The following is a 22,236-nucleotide window of genomic DNA, read 5'->3' as shown; positions in this document are numbered from 1 at the left end:
GCGGGAAACCCCCCCACCCCAAAAAAAAAACCCCCCCCCCCCAAAAAAAAAAAAAAAAAAAAACAAACCCTCATTTGTTCAGGAAACTGTAAGAGATGAAAAGGTTGGCCTAAGTCCAACAACCTGAGATGATCACCCTTGACATTTTGATGAATGTTCTAGATTTCTTTATGCATATTTGAACAGGCATTATTTTACATAAACAGGAACATACCACAGTGCTATTTTGTACCCTGTCCTATATAGAATTAACTTTTTATTGGCTTCTAGCATTCCGTTCTGTGAGTTCAGCATTGTAACTTGTTTGGTCAAATCCATATTCGTAAACACTTGGTTTTTATGATTTTTTATTTAGGGCCAGCAGGTGGCTTGGTCCTTTAGTGCTAGACTTCCACATGGCTGGCTGACTGAAAATCATGCCAAACGTGTGCACGCAAAATCCCAGGAAGAGAATGGAAAAGATGACATTATGTGTGGCCGTCCTTCCAGGGGGTGATTTCTTAATTTCTCTCTCCCTGTCTCTCCAGCAAGCACATGTGCTCTATGATAAAAACCTAAAAAAATTTTTCTTTTTGCTTTGTGTATGTATCTATAGCAAATACATTTTTTTTGCACATTTTTCCATTATTCTTGGTTGGATTTTTTTCCGGTAAAGTTGTTAAGGCAAAGATGGTATACACACTTGTATTTCCTTCCTTCCTTCCTTCCTTCCTTCCTTCCTTCCTTCCTTCCTTCCTTCCTTCCTTCCTTTCTTCCTTTCTTTCTTTCTTTCTTTCTTTCTTTTAATTGCTAGAGGGCATATGCACTTGCCAGACAGAGAACAGACAAAGTGCCTCTAGTGGGGCGTGGTCGCGCCACAATCCTTTTTCCTTCATGTCAAAATTTTGGCACTTCATGCTTTGCATACAGGGAGTTTCTCAAACTATTGGGGCTGGGATTTGAACTGTGGTCAGCAAAGTGGAATCTAGCTCCCTTAACCACTATGCCACAGGGACAGCCCTACACACTAGTACATTTTAATAGATTGTCAAATTGCCCTTCAAAAGGCTTTTACTAATTTGTATTTTCCAACAGTGCCCATTTCTTCAGTTTCAGCAACACTTAGAGTTGCCAAATACTTTATTAAAAAGTTTTTTCCTTAGGTCACCTGGAAGCTTGGTGGTTAAGGTGGCTGGATCCCACATGGCTGATTGTGTGGTTCGAGACCTAGACCTGGTGACTTGAAAAACATGTTGGTTGTATATTGCATGTATGCTCAAAAATCCTAAAAAGGAGTACGAAATTGAGGAGAAGGCATTGTAGCGTGATCATCCCCCAGTGGGGGGCTGGTTCTTAGGTTCTCTCTCTGCCTCTGGCAAATGCATCTGCCCTCTGGCAAATTAAAAAAGAAATTCTTCATTCCGTCAGAGAGAGAGAGACAAACATAGCATCCCCACCAGGTCCTAACTCTGCAATCTATGCCCAGCTTCAGTCAACTCTGGATTGAGGATTTGCTCAAGTGTAGTCAGGAAAGGCTTTGGATGTGAATTTGTAACCTTCCTGTGTGGGTCAGCCTCAGAGTGTTGTGCCACTGTTGGTCCCCTCCTTTGTGACTTTTATTTACATTTCTTTGGTATCTAATAAAGTTGAATAGATTTTCCTATCTCTTGGATACTCTAATATTTTGTTTCACTTTTGTTTTTGTTTTTCTTATAAAATCTGTTATGTATTAGAGGTACTAATTCTTCATTGTCACATTAGCAAGTGTTTCTTAGGAGTTTGTCTTTTTTCTTAACCTTATTTATGTAATGGTTTAAGAAGTTTTTGATTTGTTTGAGGACATGTGTGCATATGTATTTTAAATGGCAGTAGTTTCAAGTATACAATGTCAAAACTTAACACTTATTTCTCTTCTCTCTGTTCTAACGAATTGCTTGTTCTATAAATCCTTTTGCTGTTTTTCAGCCCTCTATATTTAGAGACAGTCTTGTTGGTTCTGCTTGCTTTGGGGCTTTTTTCTTTGAGTTCCTCTTGTTTTCTGCCTCATCTAGCTTAATTTTAAAATATCACTTTGATCCTTTAATTTTTTCATAAAACATTTACAGACTCAAATTCTTTATTTTAGGCCCAGCTGTGGTGGTGCTAGCAGTATGGTGCTGTTGTGGAATGCTGTGGCTACTTGGGAGACCTGTGCCCAAATTTAGGACCAACCTGAGCAGGATGGTTGTGATAGTGTGGGCTTAATAATTCTCGTTAACCAGGAGGCTGGGAAAGAAGATTGTAAAGGAGAGACTCTTATCAAATCACCTTTTCTCTCTCTTTCCCCTCCACTTAGTCACATGCTCTCTCATTCAAAGAAAAATTATTTAAAATTTTTCATTTATTCTTTCATAAAAGTTTGTTTTATTCATGAAAGTATATACACATGTGCCAGAGAGAGAGAGAGATTGAGAGAGAGAGGACAGGTCTTGACAAGATGTTGTCATGGAGTGTTCCCCAACTCCCCAGGATCTTGTGCTTATATAAGCACACACCCTGTGTTTTTTTTCAGACCGTTCAGGGGATTTGAATTCACAATTTGCCATATAGCATACAGCACTGTAGTTTAGTTTGCTACTGACTTTGCCTCTAGGCTGGGCCTAAAATTTTATTTTTATTTGTAAATAATGTATCTTGGGCCAGCAGGTGATGTGGTGGTTAAGGTGCTAGAGTTCACATGTCTGACTCCTCAGTTTATGTCCCGGACCCTGGCTTGCAAAACACACCAGGTGCATGGGTACTCAGAATCCTGAGAGGAGAATGAAGGAGAAGGGATTGTGATGTGACCATCCCCCTGGGGGGGTTCTTGTCACTTTCCCTCCAAAGAGCATGCATGCTCTATGTCAGAAATCTAAAACAACACACATACACACACACACAGAAAACAGTATTAATAATTGTACAGTACCTTTTGTCCCACTTAGGTGGCACAGTCTGTAATGTACTGGACTGCAGTGCTGGAAACCACATGACCAACCCTGACTTCAGGTCTCTGGGTTGGCCTAAAAGTATGCCAGGTGTGTGCACAGGTGCCCAAGATTCTGAAGATACAAGTGACTGAACAGAGGGGACCATGGCATAATGAGGCCCTGTCAAAGGTGCTTTCTTGCTCTTGATCACTTGCACATATATGCTTTCAGTCATAAACCAAAAATGTCTTTATGGGGTGTAACATGGTGTTTTTGATAGATGTATTGAATGGAGCTTTTTAGTTTGATACAATTCCATGTGCTTAATTTTGCTTTTGTTACCTGTGCTTTTGGGGGTCACAGCCGAGAAATCTTTGCCCTCACCAATTTCTTGGAGCACTTCCTATGTGTTTAATTCTAGTAGTTTTACAGTGTGAGGTCTTATATGTAGTCCATTTTTGGCTAAAGCTACTGAATATTTGAGTACAAATAGTTTGTTTCTGTTTCTTTTGGGTAAGTTAGGAGTGAGATTGCCGTATTGTGTAGTAAATGAATGCTCTACTTTCTAAAATGCCATACTTTTTCCTAAAATGACCATGCCATTTTGCATCCCAGTCAATTGTGTATTTGCAAGATGTTTCATATCCCAAGACTTCATTTTTTGGGGTCAGTCTTTGATTTTAGCCCTTCTATGATAATTGATGTGTATATTTCACTAAGACTTTATTTGTAGTTTCCTAATGATTAATGTGTTGAACATCTTTCCACATGCTTATTTATCCTTTATATCTTTTGCTAAGTATCTCAAAATGTTTTGTTCTGGGGCCAGCAAGGTGGCATAGTAGTTAAGATGCTGGATTCTCACATGGCCCACTGCTGTTTGAGTCCAGGGCCTGGCAGCTTGCTTTCTTACTTTCTCTCTGTCTCTCTTTCTGTCTCTGGTGAGTGCATGCACCTATAGCAAATTTAAAATAATAGTAGTAGTAAATAAAATAAATATTTTATAAAATGTTTTGTTCATATTTTTATGAATTGGGTTGTCTTAGTTCTGTATAAATGTTCTGGATATAGATACATGTTTTGCAAATATTTTCTCTTAGTCTGTGGTTCGCTTTCTTTTTCAGTAACTTTGAAGAGTAAAAGTTTAAAATTTGAACAAAATCCAATTTAGTACTTTTTTCCTATGGTTTTGCTTTATGTTCCCCTCAGGAAATGTTCACCTAACAGTCACTGATTTCTTTGAATTTACAATATACTTCTTTAAAAAGTCTGCATGTATAATGTACCATTACAGTGGCATACTTTCACTCTTCTTCCTCTCGCCTTTTGAACTACTGTCATGTTTTATTTCTATGTATGTATGACATGTATATTATTTAGAGATAGACCATTTTAAAATGAGAGGTTACATTTACTTAAATATTGACATACTTTTTTCCTACGTGCAGATCCAGTTTCTATGAGGTGTCATTTTTCTTTGGCAGGGGCGATAGCTTTTAACTTTTCTTATAATGCACGTCTGCAGTTTTTGCATGTCTAAAAAAATCTTCATTTTGAAAGGTATTTTTGCTGGGTATGGAATCTGGAATTGACTTTTTTTTTCTTAGTACTTTTACTTGTTTCAGTTCTGGCTTGCACAGTTTGATGAGAATTTCTATAATATTTTGTTTTTGCTTCAACTACTGGATTGTGGGACCAGCAGTTGGCATAATGGCTATGTCGCTGGACTCCCATTTAGTTGACCGCGGTTTGAGTCCTGGACCCGGTGGCTTAAACTCACTCTGGGCACCTGTGCGTGTGTGCCCAAGATCCCAAGAGGAAAATGGAGAAGGGATTGCAGCATGGCCATTCCCCCTGGAGGGTGATTTCTCGCTTTCTGTCTGTCTGTCTGGCGAGCACACGCGCCCAATAGCAAAAAAACAACAACAACAACAAAAAAAACAAACCCCCCCCCAAAAAAAAAAAAAAAAAAGAACTACTGGATTGTAGGTACCATGTTTCCCTTCTCTCCCCAGGCTATAGACCAGAGAAAGAGGGAAAAGAAGAAATCACCCTCCTTCCCCCGGTTGGCGGGGTGGCAGCATTACAGTCGCTTCTCCGTTTTCCCCTTCGGATTTCGTGCACGTATGCACATATGCACCTGGCGTGTTTTTCCTTTTTTTTTTTTTTCCTTTAAGAGAGACTTTTGCTAAAGGCTTGCGTACTCCCTGGAGAGACAGAGACAGAGAGATAGAAAGTGAGAAATCACCCCCTGGGAGGATGGCTATGCTGCAGTTCCTTCTCCATTCTCTTCTTGGGATTTCTGGAGTGAGTTTCAAGCTGCCGGGTCCGGGACTTGAACCACGTCGACTATATGGGAGTCCAGTGACGTAACCATTATACCATCTCCTGGTTTCCTTGGCGTGTTTTATTTATTTATTTATCTTTTTGCTATAGGGTGCGTGTCCTCACTCTGTCAGGAAGACAGAGACAGAGAGATAGAAAGTGAGAAATCACCCCCAAGGGGATGGCCATGCCAGAATCCCTTCTCCATTCTCCTCTCAGGATCTTGGACACGCATGCACACGTGCCTGGTGTCAGTTTAAGCGACTGGGTCCGGGACTAGTACTGCGGTCAACTACATGGGAGTTCAGTGACATAGCCATTATGCTAACTGCTGCCCCCCCCGCATGTTTTTCAAACTGCTGGGTCCAGGACTTGAACCACAGAGTCCTTCATGTAGGAATGTAGTATGCTACCCCATGCCACCCCATAAGCTTCTATTTTAATCCTAGTGTCTCTTGAGAACCTTGCCTGCCTAGCATATGATAGTAAATACCCTGCAAATTATATTACATTGATTTGGATAAGAAAATGTCCAGCACCACAGGGTCTTAAAAATCCTGTTAATATTAACAGAGTCTAATAAGTCTGTGGATACATTTTAATTTTAAGGGGGAGAATTAATCAAAGTATGTGCTTTTGTGCAAATCAAGTACTGGGCTCCTTTCTACTCTTACCTACTTTCTTTTTCTTACTTCAAAAATACATCTCAGGGCATGGTTCAGTGAAACATGAAGCGAAACATAGAGTTTGTGTTCAGTGGACTAGAACTTGTTTGCTTGAGCAGATTGCAAAAAGTTAGCCATGAGTCTTTTACTTTTAATATGGCATAGGGACCAAAACGGAAAGGAGTATACTTTTAGAATAAACAGAAACTACTTTAGTTTTGTTATTTTTTTCTATAATAGTTTTAAAAATAACACCTTTATAAGATACAGTTCACATATCATAAAGGGGACTTTAGAAAGTTCATGGGAAAATTGAATTAAATTATGAGTTTATTTTGGTGCAATACATTTTGAAATGAATGCATAGTTTTTTCATAAAATGCATTTTCCATGAACTTTTTGACTATCTGTCATGTAATTTACTCTTAATGGTACAACTCGTTGGTCTTTAGTATTTTCAGAGTTGTGTAACTGTCACTACTAATTTTAGAGCATTTTAATCAACCCAAAAAGAAACTCCATAATCAGCAGTTACTCCCAATTGTCATGTCCCCACCCCCCTCCCCTCCTGAAACCCGGACTGAGTCAGCCACCAATCCACTCAGTCTTTATGGATCCACCTGCTGTGGATACTTTGTATAAATGGAATGGTATATATGAGTTTTGTGACTGACTTATTTCATTTAAGCATAATGTTTTCATGCTTTATCTGTGTTGTATATATCAATACTTCATTTCCTTTATGGCCAAATAATATTCTGTTGTACAGGTAAATCACATTTTATTGTCAGTTGGTGGGCTTTGGGTTTTTAGCTTTTTGGCTGTTAGAATTTATGTTGCTGTGAACATTTGTGTTCAAGTTTTTGCATGGAGGTATGTTTTTAATTCTCTTGGGTGTATACCTAGGATTGCAGGGCCATATGGTAACTCTGTTGAACATTTTGAGGAACTGCCAGACTCTTCCAAAGTAGTGGCATCATATTGGCGTTTATACCAGCTGCGTATGAGACTTCTAATTGCTCTACATTCTTCACAAAAGTTGTCTTTATTCCACATCCTTGACAAAAATTGTCTTTGATTATAAGCCATCCTGTTGTTTGAAGTGGTATCTCATTGTGATTTTGATTTGCTCTTCCCTAATACTAGCGAAGCTGAACATCTTTTCATCTGTTTTTGTCCATTTGTATGTCTTCTTCAGAGAACTGTCTATTCAAATTCTTTATCCATTTTAAAATTGGGTTGTGTGGGTCTGACTGGCAGGTGGTGTGGTGGTTAAGGGTGCTAGACTCCCACATGACTGACTGTAGTTTGAGTCTCTGAACTGGTGGCTATCTTTCTCACTTTCCCTCTCTCTTACTCTGTCCCTCTTTGGTAAAATAAAAATAAATAAATAAACAAACAAATAATTGGGTTGTCTTATTGTATCTTAAGAGTTCTTATCTATTCTGGATATAAGTTCCTTATCTGGTACAGGACTTGCAAATATTTTTTCTCGTTCTATCACTTTGCTGATAGTGTCCATTAAAGCACAGAAGCATTGATGAAAATCAGTTTATTATTTTTTCTTCTTCCTTTTTTTTTTTCCTTAGAATTATTTAGTTTATTTTATTTGTTTTTATTTTTATTTTGACCAGAGACAAAGAGAAAAAGGGAAAGTGAGAAAGCAAGCCACCAGGTCCGGGGCTCACATCATGGTCGGCCATGTGGGAGTCTAGCACTTTAACCACTGTGCTGGCCTTTACTTTTATTTTTGAGAGAGAGATTTTTGCTATAGGGTGCATGTGCTTGCCAGAGAGAGAGAGATGGAGAGACAGTAAGTGACAGATCTCCCTCCAGTGGGGATGACCATGCCACAATCCCATTCCTCCATTCTCTTCTTAGGATTTTGGGCACACATGCACACACACCTACCATGAGTTTTTAGCCTCCGAGTATGGGATTCGAACTGTGGTCAACTATGTGGGAGTCCAGCAACATAACCATCATACCATCTGCTTGTCCCCCTTGTTTATTGCTTATGCTTTTGGTGTTACATTGTAATAAGGATTTGTTTAATCCACAGTTACAAAGATTTATTCCTCTATTTTTTATGAAAAGTTTTATAGTTTTAGTTCTTTTTGGCTCATTTTGAATTAGTTTTTGTGTATGCTTAGAGAAAGGAGTCTAGTTTCATTCCTTTGTGTGTGAATAACTAGTTGCCCCAGCATCACTAACTGAAAAGACTATTCTTTCTCCTTTGAACTGTCTTGGCACAGTTGTTGAAAATCAGCTGACTGTAAAAGTGAGGATTTATTTCTCAGTTCAGTTCTATTTGTTTATATGTCTGTCCTTACGTCAGTACCACAAAGTCTTGCTTTCTCAGATTTTGTAGTAGTAACTTTGAAATTAAGAAGTATGAGTCTTCCGAGTGAGTCCTTTGACATAGTTCTTTTTAAAGGCCAGCAGGTGGTATGGTGGCTAAGTCACTGGACTCCCACATGTCCGACCACGGTTTGAACCCCAAACTGGACTGCTTAAAAAACATAAAGGTTGTTTTGAGTATTTGGGTTCTTTGTATTTCCCCTGGAGTTTTAGGACTAGCTTGCCAATTAGTGCAAAAGAGGCATTTTTTGTTTTGTTTTGTTTTGCCTTTAAAATTGACTTTATTTATTTATTTATTTTTTACATTTTTTTCTTTCATTTATTTATTTTTACATTTTTCCACAAACATTTACTTTACATATCAATAAACTTTAGCTCATACTCCATAGTTCTTGATAGTTTATAAACAACTTTCAAAATTTCAAAATACTGAATTTTAAAGATAATGTTTGAAATATTTCTTATAATTTTGTATAATTTTATGACTCTATAACAACAGAAGCAGTATGGTTTCAAATATATATTTCTTTTTTTTTTTTAGAGTGCAGACACAGTATATATTAAGTGGGAACATACAATAAAAGAGGCATTTTAATAATGTTTAGCCATCATCTAATATGTGAACATTAGACTTCTTTCCCTTTTAGATTTTTCTTAATATCTTTTGGTGTATTTTGTGTTTTCAGAAACAAGTTTTGTACTTCTTTTGGTAAATTTTTATATTTTTTCTTTCTAAGGCTTTGTAATGATGGATGCTGTTTTCTTTATTTTGATTGTTCATTGCTAGCATATATGATTGATGTTTCAGTATGAATCTTAATCTTACCACCTTATTAACTTATTTAGTTCTAATTTTTTAGTGAGTTCTTTAGGATTTTTTATATATAAGATTATTTTATGTTACCTGAAAACAGATAGCTTTACTTCTTTCTTTCTAATCTTGATTTCTTTTGTATCTTTTTCTTGTCTAATTGCAATGCTAAACACAAGTGGAAGTGTGGGACTCAGTGGAGAGCAATGGTAATGCAACTTGTCTGACATGGGAAAGGTCCTGGATTTGTGTTCCAGGACCTCCCTGAGCATGCCAGGCTTGTCTGGAATCGGATGTGTATCATGATGTGAAGACCTTGTTGGCAGTTCCTGGCTTTATTGCTCTTTCTCTCAAAGGAAATAAACTTAAAAAAAAAAAAAAAAAAAAAGTAGACATCTTTATCTTATTCCCAATCATGGAGGGAAAGCATGTAGTCCATAAAGTATTTACCTTGTAAGTTTTTCATAAATACTCAGTTTTTTTTTTTTAATTAAAAATTAAAACTAAGTCTTTAGTTCGGTGGCAGAAAAAATTCTAGAGTCCCTGGATTGACTTCTTATACACAGGCATGTATAACTATTCATTTCTGTTTTAGGGGCTAAGAAAAGAGGATATTAGAATATTTTTGTAGTATGTGTTATTTGTGACAATAGTTTCCTCATACATATACTATGCTTGAAGAAATATTCGAATAATATTTTTTAATGAATAATATGTGCATTAATATTGGAATGATGAGAAAGAACCAGCCATATGATGATCTAAGCACCCTAGGAAAAGAAAATAATATATGCTAAGGCACCAAGTCAGGAAGAAGCTTGACTAGTTGAAGACTCAGAAAAGAGGCTAGTGTGACTGGAGCATAGAGTAGAAAAGGTTGTAATAAAGTGGAGACAGTTTAGCTCTCGTGGGTGACAATAGAGAGTTTTAGTTTTTTTTTTTCTTTTTTTTTAGAATTATTTTATTGAACTTTATTTTAATTTGACTTTTTTTGGAAAGAGAAAACAAGCCACCAGGTTTGGTTGAACTGTAGTCAGCAACGTGGTAGTCTGGTGCCCTTAACCACCACACCACCTTGCAGCCCCGAGTTTTAGTTTTATATTCAGAGCACATTGGGAAATCGTGAAAGAGTTTTAGGCAAGGACATGACATAATCTAATTTATGTTTTTGAAAGACATAGGGGCCAGCAGGTGGTATGGTAGTTAAGGTACTGGACTCCCACGTTGTTAACCACAGGTTGAGTCCCAGACCTAGTGGCTTGAAACACCACCAGGCATATGTGTGTGCATGCCCAAAATCCTGAGAGGAGAATTAAGGATAAGGTATTGCGGTGTGACAGGGATTGTGGCATGGCCATCCCCGCGAGGGTGATTTTCCACTTTCTCTCTCTGTCTCATTCTTATTTCTCTCCAATGAGCACACATACCCTCTGGCAAAAACCATTAAAAAAAAGAAAAGAAAAAAAAGACAAGGCCGTGAAAAACAAGACAGTATGTGACGAGTTCTATATGATTTCAGAAAATGGGGAGCATACAGAGCAGTTTGGTCTTTAGCTCAACCCATGAAAGATAGATAATAATTAATTAAATTAAGGGGAAAGTGGTAGTGATGTGATAGCAGTAAATCATGCCTGGCTCTGAATTGGTAGACGGGATTGATTATTGACTCTTAACTCTTCATGAGTCTTCATCTCTAAATAAATTTTTTAACTGTACCTTAAGTCTTCCTTCTTACTTTCTTAATAACTTGATTCTTTGAAGAGCAAGTCAGATGAAAAATGCCTATACATGTGTTTTGTAAACTGTGAGGTTCAGTGTGGTATATTTGTTTCTCAGTGAAAAACTACCATCTGTGTGGTACTGTGTATGCTGAGGACTGTGGAATGATACAAAAATGAATTTGACCTGTTTTTTGCTTCTCAAAAAGGGTACAGGCTAGTAGACAATGTGGTAGATGTTTAAAATACAAAGTTAAGAGTGATAAAACAGAAGGCGGCTGCTATGTGGGTTCAAAGAAAGGAGAGCTTGTTTCCTGCCTCGAGTTGGGATGATAAGCCTTTGTTAAGAAGGCAAGACTCTTGCAGTAGGCCTTGAAAGATTGCTAAAACTTGCGCAGATCTGGAGGGGAAGAGGATATTCTCAGTTAGGCACATCTGTGGGAGTAAAGGCATGGAAGCAATATTCAATAAGGAAAGGTAGGTTAAGTTAGATTATGCAGCACCTTGATACCAAACTAAGAAAATTGATTCTATTCATTAGTAATATTATCAGCTGTGTGCTTAATTGTACAAGTATTTCTTGAGCATCTGCCATTGTCAATTTTATGCTACAAGTCAAGGTTATGAAGATATACTGATCTAGGTTTAGTTGGAAAAGATAGATTATTTAATTGTCTTTATTTTATTGAGAAATGAACAAAGTGTGATAGACAAGGAACTAGGTCTCTGGCTCCCTGACATAAGGGAGGGTGGTAGATATTTGCTGGGATACAAAGTACTTTGTTTAGTAAAGAAGGCAAAGAGGAATATGAGAGAAACATACTAGGCCTGCTATTTCATGTTTTAGAATGCTTATATGCATGTCAAGGCTGAAAGGTTTTGGTAGAGGAATAAACTGAATGATTGTTGAAGTGGCAGTATGGGGACTAGCAGTTGCCATAATGGCTATATTGCTGGACTCCTATGTAGTCTACCACGGTTCGAGTCCTGGACCCAGCGGTTTAAACTCACACCGGGTTGCGTGTGCGTGCGTACCCAAGATCCCGAGAGGAGAATGGAGGAAAAGGGATTGCGGCATGGCCATCTCCCCAGGGATTTCTCAATTTCTCTCTCTCTGTCTCTCTCTGTCTTTCTAGCGAGCACACACGCCCAATAGCAAAAACCTCTCCAAAAATAAAAAAAATAAAAAAAAATGTGGTAGAAGTGGCAGTATGGATGGTAAATTGGAAAGGGTAGAGACTCAATCAAGGTGAGAACAGAGACATCATGCAAGTGATGGTAGAGGACTTACCAAATAGTAAGAGTGGGGATAAAGAGCTTGGAAAATTGGAGATGCTGAAGATGTAGAGTTAGCAGGACTTGGAAGTGAGGGAAGGGAGGAAAGGGAACATGTTAAATGTAGGGTAACTTTCTGGTTTCTGCTATTTTAATGAGTGCCATTGTCTGAAAATAGGGTTATTTAAAGAGAAAGAGAAAGGAGTTGGAAAAGAAAGCTTGATAGTTTTATCTATATTGTAGTGAAAGGGTACATGTGGGATAATTGACTGTGGGGAGGATCAATATTTAGATAATCATTTATGCTATACGTAAGTGTAAATTAAATTATTGTGAGAGAATGAATATAGTGAGGGAGAGGAAACCCAAGGGGCAGAAACAGCTGTTGAAATAAGTATCAGGAAAAGTAAGTAGTTAGGAAAAAGGAAGGAAATTGAAATAGTTAAGAAGTGCTTGTGATGGTATGGTCAATATTGTCATCACAAATGGTGACATTTTTATTTTTTCCAAAGGTAGGTCATTGGTCACCTCAGTAATTTCAGTCTGATCATAAGCCAGGCTATAGTAGTTTGAGAAGTGTATGGGGGAGTGAACATTTGGCTTTAACTGGAAGAAGAGAAAAATACACAGTACTTAGGTGGATAAAGATATGGTATCAAGGTGTACCATCATTTTATCTTGTTTAGTCGTCTTCTGCAGAATAGGAAATAAAGTTATAAATATTATGAGAAGACTTTTGGAATGGAGTTGTGGATTTGAAGAAAGCTGTTAAGATTTGGAATAACTACTTAGAAGAGAAAGTGAATTTGGGATATGTAATAGTTACCAATCAGTGAAGATTAATTTGCTTAGACTATCTGTAGAAATATTTGGAGTAGGGAGAGGGTGGATATAAAGAGGTCCGTTATTTTTTAGGATGGTATGGTAACCTAGGGGAGGTGGTAATGAGGTGAAATGGAACAGTGGCCTTGACAATGGAAGAGAGGGTGTGGTGGGCTAATGTATCCCTGCTCCTAAAATATCTACATCCTAATTTGTAGAACCTGTGATACTTTACATGGCAAAAGGAACTTTATAGACAATTAAATTCAGAATCTTGAGGCTGGCCCCTGATGTAGCAATAAATGCAGTGAATGGCAGTGCTGAAGCCATATGATAAGTTAGTCCCAGGTTTGCATCTTGAGTTTTCCCTGTAAATTCTAGGCGCACGTGTGATTCTGGCTGGCTGAAGTAGAGAATGTATTCTAATTTGAAGACCCTGTTGCAGGGTGCTTGTGTCTGTCTCTGTCTCTTTTTCTCTTGCATTGAAGAAATAAACTTGAGTAAACTTAAAATATTGGTAATAAAGATCTTGAGATGGAGAGATGAGGCTGAATTGCCTAGCCGAATCCTTTGTGATGACAAGGGTCTTTAGAAAAGGGAAACTATAGGGTTAAGTCCGAGAAGGCCATGTGATAATAGAAACAGAGGGAGAGAAGAAATGTGATGATGGAAGCAGAGGCTGGAGTATCGTGGGATTGTGAACCAGGGAATATGGCAAACCTGTAGAAGACGGAAAAGTCAAGGGAGTGGATTCTCTCAAAAGAATCCAGATGGTGGAACAGCAGATAGCATAATGATTATGTTGATGGACTCCCACATGGCTGACCACAGTTCGAGTCCCAGACCTGATGACTTGAAACTCAAGCCAGGCATGTGTGCATGCGTGCCCAAGATCCTGGGCAGAGAATGGAGGAGAAGGGATTGTGTTATGGCCATTCCTCCAGGGATGATTTCTCACTTTGTCTCTTTCTCTCTGTCTCTCTAGCAAGCACATGTACCCTATAGAAAAAAAAAATCTGTCTCAATTAAAAAAGAGAATCGAGATGGAATAAATATACAATGACATGCTGATTTTAGCTAACTGAGACTCATTTTGGTCTTTTGACCTTTAGAACTGTAAGATAAACTTGTGGTGGTCTTAGTCACTAAGTTTGTGGTATTTTATTATAGCAGCAATAAGAAACTTTCAGAGGGTATGGCTACAGGGAATGTGAATTAGACTAAAGTAAAATGAGAATCGCTGGGATTTGGTATGGGCTACAGAAAACTGAGAAGATATCTAATCTGGGTAAATGGGTAGGGAAATTAAAATTAGAGAATAGCAAGAAGTAGATATTACAGAAAGGTGTCTTCACTTGGCATATCTTAATTGCTGATGCTGATAGATATGATGGGAACACTATTTTGAATCTAATAGTATGGATTATGTAAGGTGGAGGAAGATTTGAAACAAATCTCAGGGACTGCTGTAGTGCTATTTTTAGTTAATAAGACTTTTGTGACATTACATGACAAGGTACATAGGAATATTTAGAATTTTTTTTTTTTTGAGAGGTTTTTGCCATAGGGCGCATGCACTCGCCAGATAGACAGAGAGAGACAGAGAGACAGAAAGTGAGAAATCAGCCTCCAGGGGAGATGGCCACGCTGCAGTACCTTCTCCTCCATTCTCCTCTTGGGATCTTGGGCACGCACGCACACGCGCCCAGTGTGAGTTTTAAGCCACCGGGTCTGGGATGCGAACTGCGGTCGACTACATGGGAGTCCAGTGACATAGCCATTATGCTAACTGCTGGTCCCCGAAACATTTAGAATTTTGACTGAGAAAGTGGTGAAATGGATAGTTGAGAGAGAGAGGTTTTTTTAAAATATATTTTTAAAATAATTATTTATTTACTTTTATTCATTCATTTTATTTTAATTTGACCAGAGAGATACACAGAAAGGGAGAGAAAGAGGGAAAGGGGGAAAGCAAGCCACCATGTCCAGGACTCGAACCATGGTCAGCCATGTGGAAGTGTCCAGCGCTTTAACCACCATGCCACCTGCTGGTCCCAGAGAGAGAGGTTTTTGAAAAAGTAAATACCACTTTATGTATCACTGTTTAGTTTAAGTGTTTTCATACCATCTTTGGGCATTAACAAGGTATTCAAATGGACACAGCTGCTATTAGCATGTGCAATAAACAAGTTTGAAAAAATTAGGCTAAAAAATGTGGAGAGTGGCTAGTGTATTGGACATCACATTGCTATCATCTCAGAAAGTTCTATTGGATTGTGGTGTTATGTAGTATTTTATATTAATGATGAATTGGATATAGTTACAATAAAATTTTTTAAGAAGCTAAAGTTTTGGATTTTGGAAGCTGAAAAATCTGGTTTCAGACCTGGCATAAAACTAGATCATAGATCAGTCAAGATTAGCAAGAAATGGAAACCAGCTCAGGTAAAAAAACTTTAATAAAGGGACTGTAGAGATGGGGTACAGTTAGAGATGTTTTCATTAGTAAAAGGGGAGGTCAAAGGGACAAAATATTGAAGCCTGGTCAGGGCTCTGGAAAACTAGGGTGCTTGATAGGAGTGATGGCACACAGCTTTTGACAGAATTTGTGTTGGTTAATTAGGCATACTTTACAGAGATTTTGGGGGAGAGACTTTGTGGTATATATATTTAAGTGAACAGTAAACCATATTTTCTCTCCAAGGGACACTTACTAACCTAATTAACAATGAGCACTAACCAGTTGGGTTTCAGGATACTGTTTTTTGTTTTTTAAATCTTGATTCTAGTTTGTGCTGTGTAAATTTGGAAAAACCTGTTATAAACAGAAAGGTCTCTTAAAGAGGTCCAGTAGTCTTTGCTGCCTTGATTGTGGGGATGTTTTTATGAAGATATATGTATGTAAAACTTTATCAAATTATACACTGTAGTGTAGGCAGTTATTGTATTTCAGTTTTGTTTCAATTTAAAATACTAGCCAAGAACCGGTGAAGCATAAAAATTTTTCAAAAACAAGCAAACAGCTAATTATGCGTTCATTGTAAATTCAGCGTTAAATCGATAACAAAATTTTTTTCCCAGAAGTTTTTGCCAGAGGGCTTGTGCACTAGCTAGAGAGAGGAAACATAGAGTGAGAGTTGTGAGAAAGCCCCCCTCTATGGGGCATGACTGCTTCTGTCTCTTCTCCATTTCTCTTTCCTTTCAGGATTTTGGGCACACATGTACATGTGCCTAGAGTATATTTCTCAAGCCTCAGGGTCTAGAAGTCAAACTGCATGGTCAGCCATGTCAGAACCAGCCACCTTATCTTTCAGGCTATGGGACCCCCCACCCCCCAAAACACATTTTTTTAAAGAAGAAAAATCCTGTGTATAAAACAAGGTCAGACTTGCTATTTACCTCCATTTTAATTATTTTAATAAGATTGTATTATAATTTGTTCTATATAGTTTTAGAGATGTGCTTCTCTCATCTTCATAACTTTTCATGGCTAAAGTATTAAATCATTAGTAAAAATAACTTGAGTTTTGTTTTATATTTATTTATATTAATTTTTGGTTACAAGCCATACTCATTAGAAACAGTAAATATTGGGTTGTTGGAAAAGTAATCATGCATTTTCCCATAGAAAAAGTAAATATGTCATTACTTTTCCGGCATCCCAGTATATTCTAAGAGTTTTTATTTATTTATTTATTTTTGCATGTTTGCAATATTTGAGAGAAAGTTCACTGGAACATTAAATGGATTGGCAGAAACTTTGGTAGAGAAATGGTAGAGTTGGAAAGGAATGGAGGGTGTACCTAGAGTTCAACTGATATAGTGATCAAAACTATAACCAAGTCATTCACAGTGTATCCTTTTTATAGAGCAGAATTAGTTTCTAGGTCTTTACCTATAACTTGCTTAGATTCTTTTTTCTTTTTTTTTTTTGGAGAGTTTTTTTTTTTTTTTTGCTATAGGGCACGTGCACTCGCCAGACAGACAGAGGCAGGGAGACAGAAAGCGAGAAATCACCCCCCAGGGGGAATGGCCATGCCGCAATCCATTCTCCTCCATTCTCCTCTTTATAGAGCAGAATTAGTTTCTAGGTCTTTAGCTATAACTTAGATTCTTTTTTCTTTTTTTTTTTTGGAGAGTTTTTTTTTTTTTTTTGCTATAGGGCACGTGCACTCGCCAGACAGACAGAGGCAGGGAGACAGAAAGCGAGAAATCACCCCCCAGGGGGAATGGCCATGCCGCAATCCATTCTCCTCCATTCTCCTCTCGGGATCTTGGGCACGCATGCACACGTGCCTGGCGTGAGTGTAAGCCACCGGGTCCAGGACTCCAACCACGGTCAACTACGTGGGAGGCCAGTGACATAACCATTACGCTAACTGCTGGTTCTCATAGATTCTATCTTAAAGACAGTAATAGTCCAGAGAAAGTAATTGTGTTGTGTTCACTGGAGAGACACAGGAAGAGAGGGAGAATGAAATCAATGGCCTTGCCAAAAATCCCTTCTCCTTTTGCTTGTCAGGGTTTTGGGGTATGCATACACTTGTGCTTGGCATGGTTTTCAAGCTGCTTCATCCAGGACTTGAATCTTGCAGTTGGCCATGTGGGATCCAGCCACCTTAACCTCCACAGCACCTTGCTGGCCTTTTATCTCTTAGGTGATATTTACCGATCATAAGTTTTCCAGTTAAATATCATCTCTTTTATATGTTTTGTTTGTAAGAAACCAATGACAAGAATCTTACTAATGTAGGAAAGTTGATTTTAGAAAAGTTGTTTTTGTGGCCATCAGGTGGCATGGTGGTTAAGGTGTTGGAGTCCCACACAGCTGCCTGTGTTTCGAGTACTGAACTTGATGGCTGAAAAATCAGACCAGGTATGTGTGTGTGCCTGCCCAAAATCCCAAAAGAAGGAAGGAGAAGGGATTGTGGCATGGCTGTCCCCTCTGGGAGAGAGGGCGATTTCTCATTTTCTCTCTCTGTATCCCTCTTCTCTCTTGTGAGCACACACACCCTATGACAAAAATCTTAATAAAAAAAATTAAAAAATAAAAAAGCGTCTCCTGGAACCAGTAGTTAGCGTAATGGCTATGTCACTGGACTCCCACATAGTTGACTGCGTTTTACATCCCAGACCTGGTGGCTTAAAACTCATCTGGGCGAGTGTGCGAGTGTGCGAGTGTGCGTGCGTGCCCAAGATTCCAAGAGGAGAATGGAGGAGAAGGGATTGTGGAGTGGCCATCCCCCCTGGGGGGATGATTTCCTGCCTTTTGTCTCTCTGTCTGGCGAGGGCACATGCCCTATAGCAAAAACCTCTTAAAAAAAAGTGTCTCCCTAAGTCTTATTTATATACTGTTAGCATCAGTGAGAGAATAGCCTCTGCTTTTGTCTGCTGCTTACCTTTTGGCTACACATCAGTATCTGATTAGGGGTAGATACATGACTTACTAGGTCAGACTTGATTTGAGCTCAACAGAGTCTGCGGGGAGAGGAAATTTAAAATGCATTGAACATTTCATATTATGACACTTTGGCTTTAATATAACCAATTTATCATTCACAATTAGCCAAACTGGCTTACAACCAATTTATCATACAGTTGGCCAAACCTTTCCTTTCATTTCCATTAATATTTGTAAGCTTCTTAATGACCTTAATGATTAGTGTATACGACTATTTAATAATAAGCAAGTGTTAGAATATGTTCTAGACCAGTGCTCTCCCACACTAAGGTAATCTTAACATAAATTTCTGTGTATAAAGTATGGGGTTTGTGTGAAGCACTAGATTAATGCTGAATACTAGGATGTACCTACTTGTTTTTGAAAGAACGAGGGCGAAGTTGAATTTGCATTAGAGTTTACCTTTTTTAAAAGATTTTTACAGAGAGACAGAAAGACAGAAAGTCAGAAATCACCCCCTGAGTGGATGGCCACCCCACAGTCCCTTCTCCATTCTCCTCTCAGGATTTTGGACATGTACTGCATATACACATAGCCTGAGTTTTAAGCTGCCGGTTTCGAACCCTGGTTGACTACATGGGAGTCCAGCAACGTAACCATTATACCATCTGCTGGTCCCTAGAGTTTATCATAAACCATATCTTCATTTTGATTTTATACTGAGATTGTAGAATGTTCCTAAATAATTCACTGAACACTGTATTAACATCAGCTGTAAGTAAAAATATCTATTTCTCTTTCTTCTGCCCCCCCCCCCCGAGGTTTTTGCTATAGGGCGCGTGTGTGTACCAGAAATACAGAGAGACAGAAAGCAAGAAATCACCCCCCAGGGGGAATGGCCACACCGCAATCCCTTTTCATCCATTCTCCTCTCGGGATCTTGGGCATGCATGCACACGTGCCTGGTGTGAGTTTAAGCCACCGAGTCTAGGACTTGAACTGCGGTAGACTACATGGGAGTCCAGTGACATAGCCATTACGCAATTGCTGGTCCCTCCTTCTGCTGATTTTAATGATATGTCCGAGGAGGTTTTTGTTTGTTTGTTTCATTTGCCTTATGTACATAATTTCTCCAAATTTTGGTAAGCACTCTTTTTGGAAGCATGTTAATTATTTTAATAGTGTTAATCTTAGATTAAACTTTAGAGTGAAAAAATCTGGGGTTTAGACCTGGTATATAACTAGATTACTTAAGGTTTTAGAAAGAAACAGAAACCAGTATGGGTCACGAGATTTTAATAAAGGGACTGAAAAGGTGTTAAGTGTTAAGGGAACCCATGTGGAGTGTTTTCGTTCGTAATAGAGAATGCTGAAAGAGGCAAGAAAATGTAGGGCTGTATCAGAACCCGGTGAAAGTTGTGGAGAGCAAGGGTGCCTGACAGGAGCCACGGTGATGAAGGAACACAGCTTCTGCCGGAAAATGTGACCAAGAGGAGCAAGGGAGCTGGGAAAAAAATAATCCAGTCTTTCTCTGCATTCCAATCTTCTGCCAGCACCAGACAATATCGGAACCTAGAAGATGCATCTGTTGGTGTTGGTGTCCTTGGGCACAAATTAGGAGAGAAGAGTATGTGGGATTAGGGCAGAAGCAATAAGGTAATAACTAGCACGGCTACTAACAAGTGTGGGATTGACTTAAAGTAGCATAGTATTTTAGACTAAATTTCTTATCTGTTAACTGATTATATTTTACTGGGAGTTAATGTGGGCATTAAATGAGATAATATGTATAAGTATCAATACTATCATAGTACCTTTGTCTTGTTGAGTGTATTTTTAGTTTTGACAAGGTATGGATTTGGAAAGCTCAGCTTCATTTCACTTGGTAGTGTGCTTTTTTTTTTTTTTTTTTTTTTTTAAGAAACTTTAGTTGACACCATACTTTAAATAAATGTTATTCTTAAACTTTTATTTTAAACGAACCCTCAGAAACTTTTTATTTATTGCCTAGTGGTAGGTTTTGCCTTTTTCAGTCTTGCTTTAGGTAGAGCACTGCTTGCTTTTTCATTTTTTTTTTTTTTTTTTGGAGAGATTTTCGCTATAGGGCGTGTGCGCTCGCCAGACAGACAGAGAGAGACATAGAGACAGAAAGCGAGAAATCACCCCCCAGGGGGGATGGTCACGCCGCAATCCCTTCTCCTCCATTCTCCTCTCGGGATCTTGGGCACGCACGCACACGCGCCCGGCATGAGTTTTAAGCCACCGGGTCCGGTACGCGAACCGCGGTCGACTACGTGGGAATCCAGCGACATAGCCATTACGCTAACTGCTGGTTCCCTGCTTGCTTTTAACTTATGGGTGAGAGTAACTTTTTTTGTGTGTGTGAGATTTTTGCTAATAGGGTGCATGTACTTGACAGAGAGACAGAAAGTAAGAAATAACTTCCTTGGTCGAGGGGTGGCCACACTGCAGTCCCTTCTCTAGTCAGCTCTCAGGATTTTGGGCACTCACGCACATGTGCCTGGCATGGCTTTAAGTCACTGGTTTCAGGACTCAATCCGTGGTCAACTACATAGGAATCCAGTGATGTAACCATTATGCTATCTGCTGGTCCCTAGAGTAACTTTTGAGATGTGAAAACTATCTCCCTGGTAAAAGATTGGTCAGACTTTACCCTGCTGCTGGTACAGTTATTATATCCTCATTGTCTGTTCCCATTTTCTGAGACAGCAGCAATGCCTTGTCACATTTTTCCCATTAATTTTGACAGTATTTCTTCTTTCTGAGGTATGGTTTAATCCAGCCTCACTTTTGAGCATTCCTAGGCCAAAGCAAGACCAAGGCAAGGTACTTTCAAGAAAACTATGACCACCGTAAAATACTTACAGTTTTTGAGACTTCTCTACAGAACTGTGGTATGATTTTGAAATTATTAAGTAAATTTGTATTTCATTTCACAGATAAGAATTAGCATTGTCTTTGTAAATTTAAAGATGAACTCTTCTGAATTACGATTTCTTAATTATTTTCCACCAGACGGTCTGCCAAATCCCGAAGCAGAAGCCCATATTCATCTAGGCATTCAAGATCTCGTAGCAGGCACAGATTATCTAGATCCAGAAGTCGTCATTCTAGCATTTCTCCTAGCACACTAACTCTGAAGAGTAGCCTGGCAGCTGAATTGAACAAGAATAAAAAAGCACGAGCTGCAGAGGCAGCAAGAGCTGCTGAGGCAGCTAAAGCTGCTGAGGCAGCTAAGGCTGCTGAGGCTGCTGCCAAAGCTGCAAAGTCTTCAAACACTTCTACACCTACCAAGGGGAACACAGAAACTGGTGCCAGTGCATCACAAACCAACCACGTGAAGGATGTGAAGAAACTTAAAGTTGAGCCTGCGCCTGCGCCTTCTCCCTCAAGTAGTGGAACTTTAAAAAATGACAAGGCAAAAACAAAGCCACCCCTTCAAGTAACAAAGGTAGACAATAATTTGATTGTAGATAAAGCCACCAAGAAAGCAGTTGTAGTTGGGAAGGAGAGTAAATCTGCTGCTACAAAGGAAGAACCAGTGTCTCTTAAAGAGAAAACCAAACCACTTACACCAAGCTTAGGAGCCAAGGAGAAGGAGCAACATGTGGTAGTGACCTCTACGTTACCACCATTACCTTTGCCTCCAATGCTGCCTGAAGATAAAGATGCTGATAGGTAAGTGCTAAAAGAAAATTCGTCAAAGAAAAATTTGTTTAAAGAAGTGGTTTGAATTGAGAAGTAATTTGAATTCTCCTAATGTCCCTCAAAAATCTTCAGTTAAAAAGAGAATGTGAATGAATTCTCTTTATTATGCATATTGTAAAATGAGGCATATTACCTGTAAGATGACAAAATTAAAGTTTATGCTAAGAAATTTAGGAAAAAATTACCATTGCTTTAGGGAAAG

The 22,236-nt window shown here is 38.6% G+C and overlaps 1 protein-coding gene across 1 annotated transcript in view; it reads left to right on the top strand.

Annotated features, from left to right (window-relative positions):
* CDK13 (cyclin dependent kinase 13) overlaps positions 1-22,236 on the top strand; it is a gene marked incomplete at its 5' end in the record, with an annotated part of 142,766 nt that overhangs the window by 11,823 nt on the left and 108,707 nt on the right. The window contains 1 exon segment of the mRNA XM_006172158.3: positions 21,342-22,004. Coding sequence (XP_006172220.2) covers positions 21,342-22,004 — 663 coding nt within the window.

This window comes from Tupaia chinensis, unplaced genomic scaffold, assembly GCF_000334495.1.
Source record: "Tupaia chinensis unplaced genomic scaffold, TupChi_1.0 Scaffold000088_1, whole genome shotgun sequence".
Classification (NCBI taxonomy): domain Eukaryota; kingdom Metazoa; phylum Chordata; class Mammalia; order Scandentia; family Tupaiidae; genus Tupaia; species Tupaia belangeri.
Note: the sequence above shows the minus strand (reverse complement) of the source record. Positions and strands in the feature narration are given on the sequence as shown.